The sequence below is a fragment of the Kryptolebias marmoratus genome, linkage group LG18 (genome assembly GCF_001649575.2).
Source record: "Kryptolebias marmoratus isolate JLee-2015 linkage group LG18, ASM164957v2, whole genome shotgun sequence".
NCBI classification, from domain to species: Eukaryota; Metazoa; Chordata; class Actinopteri; order Cyprinodontiformes; family Rivulidae; genus Kryptolebias; species Kryptolebias marmoratus.
The window spans coordinates 18,619,134-18,637,159 of record NC_051447.1 but is presented as its reverse complement, the minus strand read 5'-3'; the positions used below and the strand labels follow the sequence as shown (position 1 = coordinate 18,637,159).

At 47.6% G+C, this 18,026-nt stretch overlaps 1 protein-coding gene across 1 annotated transcript in view; it reads left to right on the top strand.

The window, feature by feature from the left end:
* Window positions 1-426: 426 nt before the first annotated feature.
* Window positions 427-18,026, top strand: part of etv6 (ETS variant transcription factor 6) — a 24,897-nt gene continuing 7,297 nt past the window's right edge. The window contains exons 1-3 of the mRNA XM_037981195.1: window positions 427-723; window positions 2,887-3,016; window positions 15,432-15,596. Of these exons, the coding sequence (XP_037837123.1) occupies window positions 694-723; window positions 2,887-3,016; window positions 15,432-15,596 (325 nt within the window). The 5' untranslated portion in view covers window positions 427-693. The remainder of the gene's footprint in view (window positions 724-2,886; window positions 3,017-15,431; window positions 15,597-18,026) is intronic.

Genomic DNA, 18,026 nt, shown 5'->3' with positions numbered 1-18,026 from the left:
GGGTTGAACTGCGGCGGGCGATAGGCATTCACTCACTCACTGGTCACTCACTCAGTGATGAAATGTTTGGATTAATTTCAGAATAAATCAGATTAAACTCTTTATTCCTGCAGCTCTCAGCCTGCAGGTGACCCAGACAGCGCATGCGCAGGCGCCTTATTTACTTTACGCTTTGAATAAAGTAAACAAACAGCTTCTGTGCGCCTGTTTGTTTGTTTGTTTGTTTGTTTGTCTGCAGCACTTCTAGCTGCTGTTGTTGTTGTTGTTGTTGTTGTTGTGAGTCTGCCTGCAGAAACTGCAACTTCCTGCTTCGGGTTTCCCTTTAAAAGGGGGCAAGGCTCATTGCTGGGAATTCACGTCATTTCGCCGTTTTTACACACATCCAGATCAATGAGGCGCGCGCGCGCACACACACACACACACTGAGAGGGAGGGAGAGAGGGAGAGAGAGAGGGGTGTCTCGCTCTTCCAGGAAGGGATTATTAACCAGCGACATGTGAAGAGAGGACACGGTAGACAAAAGAAGTTTTGGCCCCGCCGCGCGCGCCGTGGACCCGGCCTGCGCACGAGTCCCGCGAAGAAGGCGGAAAAGAAGCGGCTGCATGAGAACCGAGGAGAGCCCAAACTTCTCCTCCTCTTCCTCCCGGAACAGCAGGCGGTGAAGCGGACACACGGAGAAGTTGACGGGAGATCATGTCCGAGTCCTCCCCGGCTCCGAACAAGGTAACACCGCCGCCGCCGCCGCGGGTTGTCGCGCTCATCTGTTGCGCGTCGTGCTGGGAACAGGAGGAAGAGGAGGAAGATGAGGAAGAGGAGGAAGATGAGGAAGAGGAGGAAGAGGAGGAGGTCGTGACGGTTCGGTTTCCCGGCAGCCCGGGGAGCCCGACCGGCCGAACCTCCGGAGAAACGGAGGAAAAAAAAAACCGAATTCCCGCAACTTTCCGCCTGAGCTGACCTGCGGGAGGCGGGTCGCCATGGTAACCGCGCTGCGTTCTTAAAAGGCAGGCAGACGAGAGGCGCAGACTGGAAAGTAAGCCTCGAAAAACAAAAACTAAGAGAAGTGCAGCTCGTGCCGAAACCGAACGTGAGCAGAAAGGGGCGCCTGCGGAGGGGACAGACAGAAAGGATTTCTAAAAAACGAGTTTGTGGCGCGTGCTGGGTGATCCGTGAACGTCATCTAACTTCAAAAATAATATTTACACGACTTCCTGCCTCAAATTAAAACGGAAAGAATTATAAACAAACAAGTTTAGTGCTTTTCAAACTGAATTATTTTAAAAAAAGATGACCAGACCAAAGGATGGGACCTTAATGTCCAACCTTTGAGTCAATCCAGTGTCCTCAGGTGTCCACAGGTGTCCTCAGGTGTGTCCTCGTCAGCAAACTGCTCCAGCTGTCTCAGGTCTGAAGGCTTCCTCCTCCAGATGTTCAGCAGGATTTAGATCAGGGCTCAGAAGGCCTCTTCAGAACGGTCCAATGTTTGGTTCTGACCCGTTCTTGGTGGTTTTGGCTCATTATCCTGAGACTGAGACCGAGCTTTCTGACTCTGAGCAGCACATCTGGCTCCAGGAGGCCTTGATGGTCTCCAGGTTTCATCGGACCCTGAACGTTGGACTGGACCTTCGGCTCGTTGCTGCAGTTTTGTCTTGTTTGTCCGAAACGAAACTAAACGTCTCGTTGGCGACCCCCCAGCAGCTTCTAAAAGAGGAAAACGTCGGTCTTCGTCTCTGATCGGGACAAGCGGACAGTTTGTGTGACTGAAAACGAGCCGAGACGTCGAGAAGTTCCACCTGAGAGGGGAAAGAAACCCGAGCTTTCGGCGAAGAAGGGACCTTCTTTCTGCTCCGACAGGAGGAGGAAGTAGGGGACTGAAAGATTACCGCCCGGCTTCCACAGGAAATTCCTGGTCCACGGTGTTGGTATGCAGGTCTGAGAAGGAAAGGAGAGTAAAACCATCGAACTGAGGTTCCCAGCATCCCTCCTGAAGGATTTTACAACAGCAGGCAGTTATTTTAGTTCCACAGCCAGTTCATCTTCTTTTCCCCAGAAACGACTCAAAAGGTCCAACATTTGAACGTAGCTTAAAGGGATAAAGTTGTTTTTTTATTCTGCTTGGAAAATGAGAAGTAAAATCTGTCCTGAGGTCAGCTGGTTTCATCGTCTGAGGGACGTGAAAGTTCAGACGTTGGATCAGGTCCGAGCGGCGAAACCGTCCGGAGGAACGCGGAGACGGAGCAGGTCGTCCAGGCGACGTTCGGCTCAATATTTACGGTTCCTCTCCCGTCTGAAATCCTCCCAGAGGAGAGCGGTGTTCTGTTTCCGCTCCTCGCTTTCTGGCAGTTTTAACTTCGATTGTTTTTTTAAAAAAAACCCGTCTGCTTAATGTCCTCCACGATCCTGTAACTTCGACCGAACAAACACGGCGGAATTGATTTTTAACTCGAGGTTTGATTGTCGTCTTTTCGGTCAAACACCTGAATTTAAGACGAAACACATCCCGTTTTCTTTAAATTTGAATCGTTTTAAAAACCCATCTGCAGGCTTTGCTCAACCTCCCCGACACGTCCCGGCTGTCGCCATCTTTGACCTGATTTCAGTCACTTCGGCTGTTTCTGCAGCCAGCATCCGATTTTTACCGTCAACCATCGATATGAGTTCCTACATTTGAACTCATCTTAGGAGAGGAAACTTGTTTCTGCAGATCTGTGTGTAAATATTCAGCTTTGAAATGTTTCCATCCTTCGTTGGAGAAGCTGTGGCTTGTGTTGGGGGTCCGGCCCGGCAGTTCAATAACGGCGCGTTCCCCTCGGCGTTGTGTTTGGGTTCAGGGCCGGTGCGCCGTGCAGCCATCTGAGCCACACTTTGTGTCTCTGTGTCTATTCATAGCAGGAGAGGAGCTCTTTCAGTCCTTCCGCCAACCCGCTGCCAAACTCCACTTCCTCCCCCGTCCATGCTCCCGCCGCCAGGCCAGCCAGCCGAATGGAGGACGAGCCTGCCAGGCTGCCCGCGCACCTGCGTGAGTCACACACACTCTCACACACACACTTCACCCGACAGGTTTCATCTCGTCAGAAATAAAAACATCCCGGCCTCGGCGCCTGAAGGTCAAAGCGGCGGCGGCGGCGTTCAGGAAAGCAAACAGTTTTTATCGGAACATCGGTGAAGCAGCTCAAACCGGTCTGGTCAGAGCGGGACACGGACCCGGACAGAACCCCAGCTGGAGACAGAAGACATTCACCTTCCAGCTTCCGTCACTCGGAATCAGGACTTTCGTCGTTTTCCGTCTTTTTCTTCGTCAACGTCGATCCGTCAGACATTTCAAAATCTCTAAAACCTAAAATCGCTCTTCCAGGTCCGGTTTAAAGAACCAGCAGCTGCCGGCGTCTGCTCGGCCTCATACCTTTCTGAAACAGCTCCTACACAAACCGATAAAAGTTCCCATTTTTAGGATTTCCTGGGACTGGATAAACATCCCCAGTGCTTCCAAGACTATCACCTGTTGCTAAAGTTATAAAAGTTGCTCAAAGAAGTTGCTCATTTCTCCATTTTCTGAATGAAACATGAAGACTTCATTTCATTTAGCATGAAATACATCATACTTTCTGTAAGGTTTTAACAGAAAATGTGACTTTAACGAGCCTACAAGCTCGTTAACAATTAATTTGAGGTAAATTTTTTTGATTTGTAAGATTCTGGAGTAAAATGTTTTGAAAGTAACGTCATATTTCTTAAAAACTGAAGGAAAACGTCCAGTAGTTGAAGAAAAAAGCCTTTTCTATAAACATACAGATAGTTTAATAATTTCACTAAACAGCTGCAGGAAATGAGAGCAGATTTGAAATGTTTCGGCTTAAAAAAACCTTCAGAATAATGTGGGAAAGTCAGGAATCTGCAGGAACTCTGATCAACGCGTTCCACTCATGTCGTCAACGTGGCGGGTGAGCATGTATTTGCTGTTTGCGCTTGTTTCGTGAAGCGCTGGGCGAGTGTCAGTGTGGTCGTAGCTGAGAGTCATCCCCAAACACGCCAGGTGGGCGATATGCATTCCTGCTTGGGACGAAAAAAGAAGAAAGCAGCCGTTAGCTCGTCAATGCAGCCGTCTGCAGCAGGTAAGATGTTGACTGTTAACGCTTCCTCTGAGCTGCTCCTCGCTCCCACCGGGAAACAAAAAGCCGTCAGGTTTTCCCGGCTGCAGGAGGAGCGGCGAGTTGACCTTTAATCCAGTCAGAAGCCGAGGGATCGTTTCCGTCGCGGCTCCGACGGCGGCGGGGGGGGCGACGTTCGTTTATCTCCTGCCCAATCAGAGAGGAGGCGAGGCTGGAGCGCGGCCAGGGACAAGTTGGATCAAAGAGTAAGAGGAGCGGGCCGCGCCGCCGCGCACCTGTCGATGTTTAACCCGCGTGTTTGTTTTCTTCCTCCTGGGTGTGAAGTTCAGGGCTTCAGGTGGAGCTGCGCTGGCCTGAGGCTGACAGGAAGCTCCCCTCCCCCCAACCACTTCCTCTTTTGCATTGTTGCAGAAAGAAGAAAAAAGGAAGAAGGCTCAACAGGTCGGTGGTGGGCGAACCGCCGGGACACGAGGAAGTCCCGCTTCGACTCAGTTTCTCTTCGCCGGCGTCCCCCCCCCCCCTCACACACACACTCAGAGGCTGGGAGGGAGGGAGTGAAGCGAAGGAGCAGCAGCAGGAGCAGCAGGAGGAGGAGGGGGTGTGAAAAAAAAAAAAACCGACAGAAAGAAAAAGAATGAGGGAGGAAATTGCGGTGTGGGCAGAAATCCGCCTTCTCCATTTCCTGGGGAGGAAGTGGATTAGATCGGGGAGAGTCGCAGCTCATCACTGAGAACAAACGCCTCGAAGATCCAGTTTGAACAGAAACAACTCAGTTTTCCTCCATCTCACAGATAAACTCCAGTTCTGTTCGCCTTCTTCACTCATTTTGTCTTTCTGAGCCCGTTCCTCTACAGCGGGGGTGTCCAGTCCTGGTCCTCAGGGCCACCATCCTGCAGGTTTTACTTGTTTCTCTGCTCCAACACCTGATTTAAATCAATAGGTGATTAACAGGCTTCTGCAGAACATGAAGAGGTGATTTAACCTCTGAATCAGGTGTGTTGGAGCAGAGGAACAAGGAAAACCTGCAGGATGGTGGCCCTGAGGACCAGGATTGGAGACCCCTGCCTAAAGAAGCTAAAGACGCCAGAAAAGCCTTTAAGGAACCACTGAAACTGCGCTTCCTAAACTGAATTACTGTGAATGCGGGAGAAAGCCGCACCCTCCACCATAAATTACTGCGTGGCGAGAAATGACGAGAAAAGACCGCGTTGTGCATCGTTTAAAATCCTAAACCGTAGAACGGTTTCACAGTTTTTATGTTATTAACAGAGCTTGGTTTGCAACTTTGGTCTTCAAGTCCTTCCAGGAGCTGAACGAGTCACGTGTCGGCTGTGTGTTTGGAGCATTTTTTAGGATTTCCTCCTCTGCCCGAACACGATTTCACAAACAAACCGATCCGCCGGGGGGCAACAAGTGAGGAAATAGGCGCTGCGAGCTAACCGCGTCGTTCCGTTCTGTTCGGCTGTTTGGGCAGGAAGGTGACTCATCCTCTGACGCCGATTGGCCGGGTTTGTCGGGTTGCTGCTGGCCAACATGGCCGCCAAGCCGAGCTGCGTTTGGCGGGACGTCACGAGGAGATCGTCGTGTTTTTTTTTGTTTTTACCGTAAACACGCAGAAAATGCAAAAGAGCCGCGGCTGTCGGTGGAAATATCTTCCTGGAAGATGTGACAAAAAAAAAAAGCTATGTCCATGGAAACTAGACTGGCTGGTTTCCTTGGTGTGTGTGTGTGTGTTTGTGTGTGTGTGTGTTACAGCTGGCGTTGCTCGGTGAATGCTTGTGTGAGGGGGTGGATTACTGCGAGTGAATCTTGTGTCTTTGTGCGAAGCTTGCCAGAGGTAGTGTAGGTGTAAAACTGTGTGTGTTTATGTGACTGCAACCTTCTTTATGACCCATTTTAATAGAGTGTGTGTGTGTGTGTGTGTGTGTGTTTGGTCCTTCTGAGGGGAAATTTCCGGCTCCTGGAAGCAGCTCTGTCCTCAGGAATTTCCTGAGTGGGCAGACGGCGCTTCCTGTATAAATGTTGTTGTGGTGTGTGTGTGTGTGTGTGTGTGTGTGTGTGTGCGTAAAGCTCTCTCCTGAAAGGGAAACTGTTCTTGCATGCCAGCGAGCGAGCTGAGCGCAGCCCCCTTCCCTTCCTGTTCGCGACACACTCCACATGGCGCTGCTAACGTGGGGGTGGCGGGGTTCTCAAAACATCTCCGGGCACACGCACGCACACACACACACACACACGCTGATGGTGTGGGGATTTCAGCCTTTTATAGGAAACGCAACAAAAGCAGCAGCGGCTGGAAATCCTCTCGCTCATAAACGTCCGCTCAAATTAAATTCTTTCCAGACTCTTTCGGTCCGATGGCTCCTTCCTGTCACACAGGAAGTGATGCGTTTGTGTTTGTCTCCGGGTTGAGAACAAGTAGAAGAAGAAAGACAAACAGCTTCTTCAAACTCAGGGGGTTGAACTGATCCAACTGGTCCCGGGTCAGAAGCGAGGACCGTCGTTTGGATCTGCTTTTGGGCCACATCCAGGAATCAGTCCAGACCCGACCGCTCGTGCACACTGGGCGTGCACGTGCTGAGGTTCAGGCAAATCATGCCGTCGGTTCTGGATTTGTGTAGAACCGCAGAAAACCTCCACCTGCACCTGGCGTTTGTCTGTTTCGTTGCCACACGACCTGGAATTAGGAAGGATTTAGCTGCTTTTTTTATTGGAAAATCTACCAAAATAAGACAGAACTTTATAACCTCAGCTCCATCCGTCGCAGCAACCAAAACGGTTCAGCCTTTAAACGCGATACGACCAGATTCAGCACACTGAGTCATTCTGATGATGCAACAGAGCGAAGAACTGGTCCAGTGTCGGCTAGTGAGGCTAATTGATTTAAAATTGCTAAACATTTTTATAAAACCCATTTAATCCGCCTGTAGTACCTCAGCGGTGAGCAGCTAAATGCATCTTCTACTTTCTAAAGATTAAAACAGAAGTTAAACCTTATTTCCTGCAGCATGAGTCGATTCGCAGCTTGAAGCACCTTCGGTGTTTGTTGCTGTTCGCGTCGGTGCTGCTGCAGTTCTCCCCCTGAACTGTAGGTGTCGCTAAAGAGCAAATAATAGTTTTTTAGCAGGGGGTGCAGCTGGAAGAAGAGCTGTCTGCTGTAAGAAAATGAAGGGATTAATACCTGAACAAAACTACACTAAAAACTTTTTTTTAAAGTTAAGGAAACAAAGCAGGTTTGAACTTTTAAATCAATAAAATGATCAGATTTTATCGATACAGAGGCTTAATAAACTAGATTTAATCCTAAAACTGGAAATAAATTAAAATATCAAATCTTTTTTATTGTTTTGTTTGGTTCTCGTGACTCTGAGTCAAAGTAAAAACATTTATTAATCCGATTCCGTCAAATATTCAAACCGGTAATTATGTTGACATAACGAGTTACGCAAGTCGTTTTTCTAGAAGTGACACGGGCCGTAAACCTGTCCTCTCCGGGCTTCCGTACGGATGTGTGAGAAACGAGCGCCTGACGGGAACCGTGACACCAGAGCCGCGGACGAACCGGTATCTAACCCACGGTTCGTGTGAAAACGGCCGCCTACCAGGAAGGAAGGTCAACTGGAACTGCAGGAAACGTTTACTTTAAGGTTTCCTGAAGGTTAATGTCTGACAGGAAGTGCTGCTAACCGACTGGAACAAACCAGCTTGTTAATTTTTCACTTTTTTTTTGGTTTCCGTGAAGGTTAAACGGAACAAATGGACCAATCAGAGCTGCTTTCATTCCTTACAGTTACAGACGTTAAAACCAGACTTTCGTGCAGAGATTTAGGTGTAAATATAACCTCTTATTGCTGTGTTATTATTCTTCAATACATAATTACTGTAATTACTACACAATAAATGCAACTTTGCCGTATTGTTTCCATAACAGGAAGTGAGTCTGCAGTAAATGAGTCATAATACGTGAAACTTGGATCAGATAACTAAAAGATTAAAATGATTTTTGGTCTCCAGCCTGTAGCATTTAACAAAACTAAAAGACTTTTATAAATCTAAATTCCCACTCTGAAATCTGGCACACATTAACTCATAGAACAGCCGAATTTAATCCCATTTTGTTATTTTCCAAACTGCTGCCACGGCATGAGAATCCTGCAGGAAGTGCTACAGCTAGCAGCAGCTGTAGGTGATCCTGATGGGAATGTTTGGGTTCATAAAACGATTAACGACGCATCCGGGTGATCCGGTTTGTGAATAAACACCAGCATGACGTTCATCCAGAACCCTGACACTTAAATGCACAAACGATCGTTTATTCCACTTCGTTCCTGATAAATAAAAAGTCCCAAAATAGCTGATTAATCCCAGGCTGCTGACCAACAGTTAGCGTAGATGCTAACATGGAAAATGCCACAGAAAGCTAACAGGATTAGCGCGTTTATCCCCACAAATCAGAGAGCCACGTTAGACCTTCAGCTGTTCCACGTGTATGTTTTTCAGGGTTCTGCAGAGATGAAAAATATGTGAAAACGGGAAGCTACGGTAGCTCTACTGGGACAAACGGCGGCAACTTCTCTGCCGACTCTTAAAAGTGAGCAGCAGAATCAAGTCAGAGTCTAAAAACAAACTTTACCTGCTGTGTGAAAGTTTATTAAATGGTTTGTGTGGGAACTGCTCCGTCTGGACTAGTCATTAGCTCGTCAGTTCAATCAAAATTCATCTACTTCCGTTAAAGCGTTCGCAAAGAGCCCAAAACGCTTAAATACAGAATATAAAAGGGCTGGACCGTGTGACTTGATATCATAGCCAAGACTAATCTGCTCTTGTTGCACCTGGTTGCAACTCTCTGCAGCGTTCAGCAATGTCTACACAGAACCGCCCTTCGGAAATATCTGAACTATCCCTTTATGGTTTTGCAAAGCACAGGTTACTTTTAAAGCCGAGACTTTCTGCACTTTGCAGGAGATAAGATCCCCTAAAGGCCACACTTCATTAAATACAGACTTTCCATCCTTTGCCTGGAAAATCAAAGGTATGGAATGGTGTGTGTGTGTGTGTTTAGCTTTGGTTAACAAATGCCTTTGAAGCTGCAGCATTTAAAAAGAAAAATTGGCTCCGGAACAAAAGGAAGAGTGGCAGTTGACTCTGAATTCAGGAACTAACCTACAAGAGCCGGCTTGCTCCCACTCTCACCAAAAACAGGTCGTGCTACTTCCTGCCCAGAGCCGCCGAGGGTGATTGATGAACTGTTTTATGTTTGTTATGACTGGATGAAGTCCAGTTTTGCCGGACGGGTGGGGGGGTGGAGACAAGCACGCGCATGTCGGCGGAGGAAGCGGCGGATCTGTGCGTTCCACAAAAGTAAAAGTGGTGGAGGTGGATTTCCCCTGCTGCACCCCCCTGACAGACTGTCCACATGTCCCCGAGTCTGGGTCCTCCTCCTCCGTCTGGAGAAAGGAGAAACCTTTTCACCGCTGAGATAGCAAAAACCGATATCCGCCCACTTCTTCTCCGAGAGGAAAGGCAAACATTTACAGAGGAGCCGAGTGACGAAGGAGGCTTTTCTTTTCTCCGTCCGGGTCGAGGCGAGCTGAATGTAGGTGTGCACGTAGACGGAAATATCCGAGCGTACGTTCACATCCCACCGCGACTCAAAGATGTGACAAATGTCCAATTTGCTTCCAGATTTACACATTTGGAGAACCGTCCTCGCCTGCTTGGATCCTAGCTGTTAGAGATCTTCAGACGGTGTTTTACCGTCACGTATTCTTATGAAACGGACGCGTCTGCTGATGCTAAGCCTGCTAGCCGGGGCTCTTCGCGTTCCTTCGCCTTCATCGGTCCGGCGGACGAGGAAGGCTCGGTTTGAGTCGCGCCAACCTGACGGCGTTTACACGGGACGCTTACGGTCACCGAAAAGACAGGCGGCAGTGCACCACATAACCAGTGGAAATGTAGTAAACGAGGACGCACACCAAACATGGCCGCCCCCAGCGCCGCACAGATTCAGGAGGAAGGACTGCTCTGATTTGCCCCAAAATAGGACCAATATTTCTCCGTCTGTGGTCCATAAACACTCCTCTTTACTGGTCTGTCAGAGGAGGATCGTAGAAGTGAACGGACCGCGGCGGGCGCGGTCCACAAGCCGCGGCGACCGCGTTATCGTCGGCGTCCGCAGCGTTCAACGCGTCGAGGGTTAACCAAGCCGAGTCAAAACGAAGACATTTAAAATATGATTTCAGTTTTGGTCAAATTTTTGTGTTTTCTTTGGTCAGTAGGCTGTGGTGGCCATCTTTGTTTGAGTTGTTTTCAGGGGTTGGTCACCTGTAGGTGTTTGAGCGTTTCAGTAAAATGTGTCCACTGGTCCATGAGATGTTTCGCTAACAGGCGGGGTTGACTTGAAATAAATGGCAACGTTTTAAACGGATCCCTCCCTTGGACGGCGTGTTGGGGATGACTCTCAGCGACTACCACGCCGAACGTCTGTAAAACTGAGTCAGAGACATGTTTGTTTTAGCAAACGCTGATCCGATCAGCTTCAAGACATCAAAAACGTTCAATTCAGATCATGTTTCAAATGTTTCCAGTTAAAAAGGAAATGAAGGTTATCCAGTGGCCTCGTTTGGCCCGTGAACTATGGTTTGAACCACCACAGATGTGAGTTCTGCTCGGACCTCGTGTCGTCGTCTGACTGAGAGGGGAAGTTGTCGGCTTCTGTACCGCAACAACGAAACGAGACACCGGTGATCTCATCCCCACACCCCACCCCCCCTCCTTCCTCCGTTCATCCCAAGCGCTCGCGGGTTGCCGTGGCAACCTGAGCGCCGCGCGTTAGCGGGGGCCCGAGAAACCGCAGAGTGAAAATTATGTGTCATCAGAGAGGATTAGGAGCCCACGGTTCGGTCGAGGGTTTGGGATCCTGCCGCCGTCGGGCTCAAGGCGCACACACACACACACACACACACACGTTATGTCTCTCTATCTTTGCAGGGACTTTCCATTGACTTCCATTCATTTCTACAGCCTAACTACAGCCTAACCCTGACCATTACCCTGACCATTACCAGTACATACCTAACCCTAAACCAAACCTACACCAGGCTTTGGTCCCCACAAGGTGCAGTCGGTCCTCACAAGGTAGTATATGTTAGGAAAATTGTCCCCACAATGTATCAAATACATGGCCACACACACACACACACACTGTTAACCTGAGACGCATTCAGCAGGGAGTCTGATGAAAAGGAAGACTTGAAATTGATTTTTTTTTCTTCTTCTCGTAACAAATCTGTTTAAGAATTTGCAGAAAACAAATGTTTTGCTCCAAACATTTGTTTTATTTAAAACTTTGACCTTCGGGGCGGCGGGCGATCTGCGTTTTTTTTTTTTTTAAGGAACGCTGGTTTCGATTTAAAATATTTTTTTTCAAAACGATGTTTCAGTTCTCATCCGAGGAGCTTTTTCAGCTGCGATGCCAAACTGTAGCTCACATGCTAACCGCGCTCCCTCCCCTCCCTTCTGAGGGTTGGTAGTTTTGTGCGTCGAGGTGATTTAAAGCCTTTCTGTAAGTCGGCCTTCCCTCTCCTGTCATTCATTGTGAACTTTAACCACGAGGGAAATTCCCCTCAGCGTTTACGCTCGTTATTAAAAGACGCGGTCGGCTGGTCGGACAAACGTTTGCAACAAGCTACAGGAGTTAGCATGTTAGCAGGTGAGCTATACGCCGCTCACTGCAGCGTGTTTCTCCTCAACTCGTCTGAATCAATTTAAATTTCAGCCTCGATCTTTGTCTTCGGGAATAAAAAAGCTGATAATTGTCGTCGAGACCACCTGACCCGAGAGCAGAGCTTCGTTTGAACAGTTTCACTCTCAGTTGCAGTAAAATAAAAATAAAAGTCTTGAGTCCAGCGCGTCAGAGACGAGGCCGAGACCTGGAAAATGTTCAAATCTGCCCCGAGTGCAAGAAAAAGAACTACAACTAACTATAAATAAATGCATCTTTTATTTAGTGTTAGTGTACTAATCTACTTATTAAATAATCATTATTAAAACGTATTTTTTGTAACGTCATGAAGACTGGGCCAAAAGCGCCCGATAGACAGTTTTGAACTATTTACGCTCTGATTGGTCGAGTAAAGTGTTTTTGTTTACGTTGAGCGCAGACCCGCATTTCCGAACTGCAGATGTGGAAAAACTACTGGAGCGAACTCTTTAAACGGCCCCACCTGATGGGATATTTAAACAGCAGAAGAAGAAGAAGCATTAATTTATTTTTTGTTTTTAAATTAAAGCACATCCTGATTTAAAGTCAGATTCCTGCTGAAGGTTATTTGGTCTGATAACACGCCAAGCTCCTCCTCCAAACTATGAACCTGTAAGTAGCGGCTAGCTGTAGCAGCTGAGGGGAGTGAAGACTTTTGCAGCCAGCTACAGGTCTCAGAAGAAACACGAAGACGTTAGGAGGAGGAAACGAGGAGCGAGCGCGGCGTCCGGCTCTGGGAGCTCGATCTCAGTATCTGTTTCCCTTCCTGTGCGTCCTTCCTTCCTCTTTTCTGCGTTTCTGTTTGTCCTCGGCGCCGCTTCACCCGATCCGCCTCCAACTATCGTCGCAACACGCCATCCGCCGCCGCTCGGCTGCTGCCACAGGAAGTTTCCACGCTGGATTACTTCCAGTCAGAGTGCATCATGGGAGGCGTTTGTTTGGGCCCCCTTCCTCCTCCTCCTCCTCCTCCTCCTCCTCACTCCTTCTGCTTCCTCCTTTGGGCTGTGTGCAGATGGCCGAGGCCGGCAGACCGGATCTCGGAGGGGTTTTGGCGGAGCGGAGAGAGCATACCGCAGCCGTGACCTCCCGACCCCGGCTTTGGTCCTGCCCCCCCCTGCCTCGCCGCTCTCGCAGCTTCAGCCACGGGAGACAGAAGTACAGCTGGTGCACGAAGCGCAGATGGCAGCTAGATTCAATATTAATAAGCCGGTGACGTCGTCAGGTCGTAGCGTTCCAGATTTCCAGAAAGATGCAGAGGTGAAACATTTACAGGAAATCTAGCCTCCTGATCTGGTGTTTTAATAAAAACTGAATGAATGAGTCCTGAATGACAGCTGCAACAAGCTGAAACTGAGCTACAGAGAACACAAAACATGAGCTGAAAGCTAAAAGTAGCACAAGATTAAGTAAAAATGCCAAAAGGCTAGCTGAATGCTAAAATAATAGCAAATGGGTGGCTAAAAGCAGTAAAATGTTACCTAAAAGCAGCAAAAGGGTAGCTAAAAGTATAGCAAAGAGCTAGCTAAAAGCTACAAGTAGCACAAGGTTAACTAAAACTACTAAAAGGCTATCTGAATATTAATTATAATATTATAATTATATCATATAATAAAATTATATTATTATTATAATATAATTATAATAATTATAATATTACAAGGCTAACTAAATGCTAAAAGAATAGCAAATTGGTGGCTAAAAGCAACAAAAGGTTAACTAAAAGCAGTAAAAGGGTAGCTAAAAGTATAGCAAAGAGCTAGCTGAAAGCTAAAAGTAGCAAATGCTAGCTAAAAACAGCAAAGGTTAACTGAGAGCTAAAATGTAGCCAAAGGCTAACTAAAAATACTAAAAGGCTAGCTAAAAGTACCGCACAGAGCTAGCTAAAAGTAGCAAATGCTAGCTAAAAACAGCAAATGTTAACGAAGAGCTAAGAGTTGCAAAAGCCTGCCTAAAAGCTAAAAGAAGCACAAGGTTAACTAAAAGCTAAAAGGTAGCCAAAGGCTAAAAAAAAATACTAAAACACAAGCTGAATGCTAAAAGAATAGCAAAAGGCTAGCTAAAAGTACTGCACAGAGCTAGCTAAAAGCATAGCAAAGGAATAGCTGAAAGCTAAAAGTAGCAAATGCTAGCTAAAAACAGCAAAGGTTAACTGAGAGCTAAAATGTAGCCAAAGGCTAACTAAAAATACTAAAAGGCTAGCTAAAAGTACCGCACAGAGCTAGCTAAAAGTAGCAAATGCTAGCTAAAAACAGCAAATGTTAACGAAGAGCTAAGAGTTGCAAAAGCCTGCCTAAAAGCTAAAAGAAGCACAAGGTTAACTAAAAGCTAAAAGGTAGCCAAAGGCTAACTAAAACTACTAAAAGGCTAGCTGAATGCTAAAAGAATAGCAAACGATTGGCTAAAAGCAACAAAAGGTTAACTAAAATCAGTAAAAGGCTAGCTAAAAGTACCGCACAGAGCTAGCTAAAAGCAGAGCAAAGACTTAGCTAAAAACAGCAAAGGTTAACGAAGAGCTAAGAGAGCTGCAAAAGCCTGCCTAAAAGCTAAAAGAAGCAAAGAGCCCGCTAAAAGCTAAAGTAACAAAAGGTTAGCTAAAAGTAGCTTAAGAAGACCTGAAGCAGATTTCAAAGAGACTTGGATGTATTTCTACAGGATAAAAGGTGAATGTTTTGAAAAGGAGCTAAAAGTCAGAGCAGCCGATTGTTTTGATAGAAGAACAGCTAAAACAGCAGAGAGTCAGCTGAAGGCCTGCCTCTGTGGAGCCTTTCCAGGCCGCGTGCCGACAGGCTGATGGTCGGAGGAGGGGGAGACACGACAGGGTTTCATTTCTTCATCGATTGCGCTCTGAAAACTTCCTCCGTTCGACGCGCGAGGGGGAGGGGTTCGGAGGCGAGCGCAAGCTTCCGATTACTCGTGTGACGAGTGACATCGGCGGCCAAAGATAACAGCCGTCCGGCTCCCAGAGGAAGCGCTTGAGGCCGGCCGATAAGTCGGACGTGAGCGGCGAGGAGCAGCGCAGGGGTCAGAGTTCAGGGTTAAATATATTCATCCTGTCCTGACGGGGAGTGATCTGTGTGGCCAAAGAAAGAACTTTAAAAATGTCAGAAGGTGTTTTTAGATCTTATCTTTTGTGGAAAATCTCTGTTTGTTGTTTTGTTTTTATGCAGGAACAAAAAGCAGATAAATATGTTTGCTTAGTGAACGCCTCGAAGGGAATGCATTCAGGACAGAGTACTAAAATGAAATCGGTTTGGTGAAGATCGTGTTTTCATGTTTAGTTGCAGCAGGTTTTCCGTTTATTCATTCATTCATTCATTCATTCATTCATTCATTCATGCCCCCATCTTTTAATCTTTTATTCCAACCTCCTGACTCCGGTCTCCTCCTCCATCTTTTTTTCCCCCTTTATCTCTGCTGCCGTTCCCGTAATCACTCCCCTCCTTTTGGCTTTTATCTTCACTTCCTCAATATCCTTTTTACTGCCTCCTTCCTCCCCCCACCTCCCCTTCATCACTCGGCTCGTTTTGTTGCCTCCTCACCAACCCCTGGTCTCGTCCCCCCCGCAGGTCTGCAGCCGGTCTGTTGGAGCCGGGACGACGTGGCCCAGTGGCTGCGGTGGGCCGAGAAGGAGTTCGCCCTGCGGCCCATCACCAGCGCCACCTTCCAGATGAACGGCAAGGCCCTGCTACTCCTCACCAAGGAGGACTTCCGCTACAGATCGCCCCACTCCGGTACTCCTCAGGCACCCGGGTCCCGGTCCGACTCTGTGACCAGAACCGGGCTGGTCCGATGTTGTCGTTTACGGTAAAACTGCAGCAGGAGCAGGTGATGGGAGGGATGCAGCTGCCACAGAGACGGCTGGGGGAGGAAGTAGGAGACGGTTGAGCAGGAAGTACACGGCAACCCCAGCTGTCGCCTTGGCAACGCCAGCAGGCGCGTTCAAATAAACCAAAAAAAAACAAAAAACACAAAACCAGAGTTCCTCACAGAGTTTTGGTTTCTATCCTGAAGCTAATCCAGGATTTCACAACCAGAGATGCTGGGATTACCCCAGCTGGACCGAGCTCCGGGTTCTAACCGGACCGTTCCAGAACCTTTGAGCGGTTCTCTCCTCGCTTCAGCTGAGGCTTTTGATCCGTCCTGCCGTCCCAAATGTCCCAGAGTGTCTCAAAGTGTCTCTGTTCGCTCCGTCTCTCCTCCTGCTCTGACCTGTTCCTGCTGCTGAAAAACAGCCCCGCAGCATGATGCTGCCACCGCCGTGCTTCACTGGAAGGATGAGCAGAACGAGCTCAAAGCTAAAACTCACACAACTGTAGCTAAAAGCAGCAAGACAGCAGCTAAAAGCTACCGAAGCTACGACCTAAAATGAAAAACAAAAAATAAAATAGCAGCTTAAATCTAGAACAGAACAGTAGCTGAACATAATAGCAGCTAAAGCCCCAAATAAGCGAAACCATAGCTAACAGCTAAAACCATCAAAACCAGAACCAGAAGCTAAAACTAGCAAATCAATAGCTAAAAGCTAAAATGAGCCAAACCGTAACAGTTCAAAATCCCCAAAAGGGTAGCTAAAACCTGCAAAACAAGCTAAAATGAACAGAACAGTAGCTAAAAGCTAAAATAAGAAAAACTGTAGCAACAAGCTAACATTATCGAACAATAGCTAAAAGCTAAAGAGAGCTATCTTTTGCCAATAGCAAAACTAGGCAAAGCCATAGATAAAAGATGAAATTAGCTCAAATCAAAGACAAAATGGAGGCCGCAGCTGAAGCAGATGTCCGTGGGTTCGATCGCCCGTCTCCTGTACGAGTCGAAGGGGTAAAGTGGGAGGAGTTTGATGTAGACGTAACTAAATGGACTCGGCGTTCCCACCGCGGAGCTCTGAAGGCGAAGGTTCGGTTCAGGCGGTAAAACGCAGCTGGATCTTTGTCCTCTCGGGTCGTATTGGTTCTTCATCAGAGGTGAGAAATCTCCGAGTTGTTTTCGTTTCCGTTCATGCGCTGCGGTCAGCGACACGAGGGGAACAGGGCACTTTTCTGCCTTGTGATGCGTCCGTTTCCTCCTTCGCATGAACCCAAGTTCCCGTCAGCCGAATCCGTCTTCTCCAAGGGTTTTAACGTTAAAGCATCAGCTCTGATTGGTCGTTGCCTCATTCTGGAGCCAAACCTGAAACTAAAGCCCCCATATTTCTACTTTCTGCCGTGTTTAAAATAAAAGGAATCAGAGAGAAACACCAGGAAGCAGGAATTCTCCCCCGCAGCGCGACTCAGACCAGAAAGTGAGAACCGAAAGGGGCGTGTGTGTGTGTGTGTGTGTGTGTGTGTGTGGCATCACTTCCTTTATGAGAATCGTTTCCTTGTTATGGTAACACGTTAACGAAGCGGCTCGCCGTCCACCTGTGCCTGTTAGTCTCAGTCAGACTTCCTGCCACGGCCTTTTCAGTCTTTTAGTTTTTATGACCCCGTTGCGTTAGCACCTGGGGGAGAACGCCGGGCTCACGTAACACCTGTCAACAGGTCGGTTTCTGCTCCAGAAACGTGAAGAATTTTAACCGCAGCGCGTCAGATTTGTTGGCAGGAACTTTGTTTTAACGGAGGCTTTTTTTGCATCTCACTGCTCTGCGACGAGTTGGAGACAAACCTGAGAGAAAAGACGTAAAACCTGGAGTCACCTGGAGTCCAGACCAGGGTCGTATCCAGACTTTAACAAATCCTGAGGTCAACCACTCATTCTCCCCCTGCACATCAGCTACAATGAAGACCAAAACTTCCTTAAAATAGAAGCATTTATTTAAAACAAGTGACTTGAATGTGTATATGACATGTATTTGGGTGTGTTTGTAAATCCATGGGGATCAGCCTCATCTGAAGCAACAGAGGACTCAGGGCACAACCATGATGACTCACTGAAATGACATGAATTAGTTTCTATGAATGTTGATTCAAAACACAAGATTTTAGCAAAGATTTCACCTTTTTATCAAATCCCAGTGAGGTGTTGTAGTTTTGGAGCAGGACCAGGATGCAAAAAAAGTGCTGAAGTGGCCCTTTATTGAGGTTTCAGGAATCAGATGAAGGTTTCACAGATCACACACTTGGTTTTAAATGTTCTGCAATCAGTGCAGAATAATCTGCTCCAGGTTTGAAGTGTCTAGGTGTTGT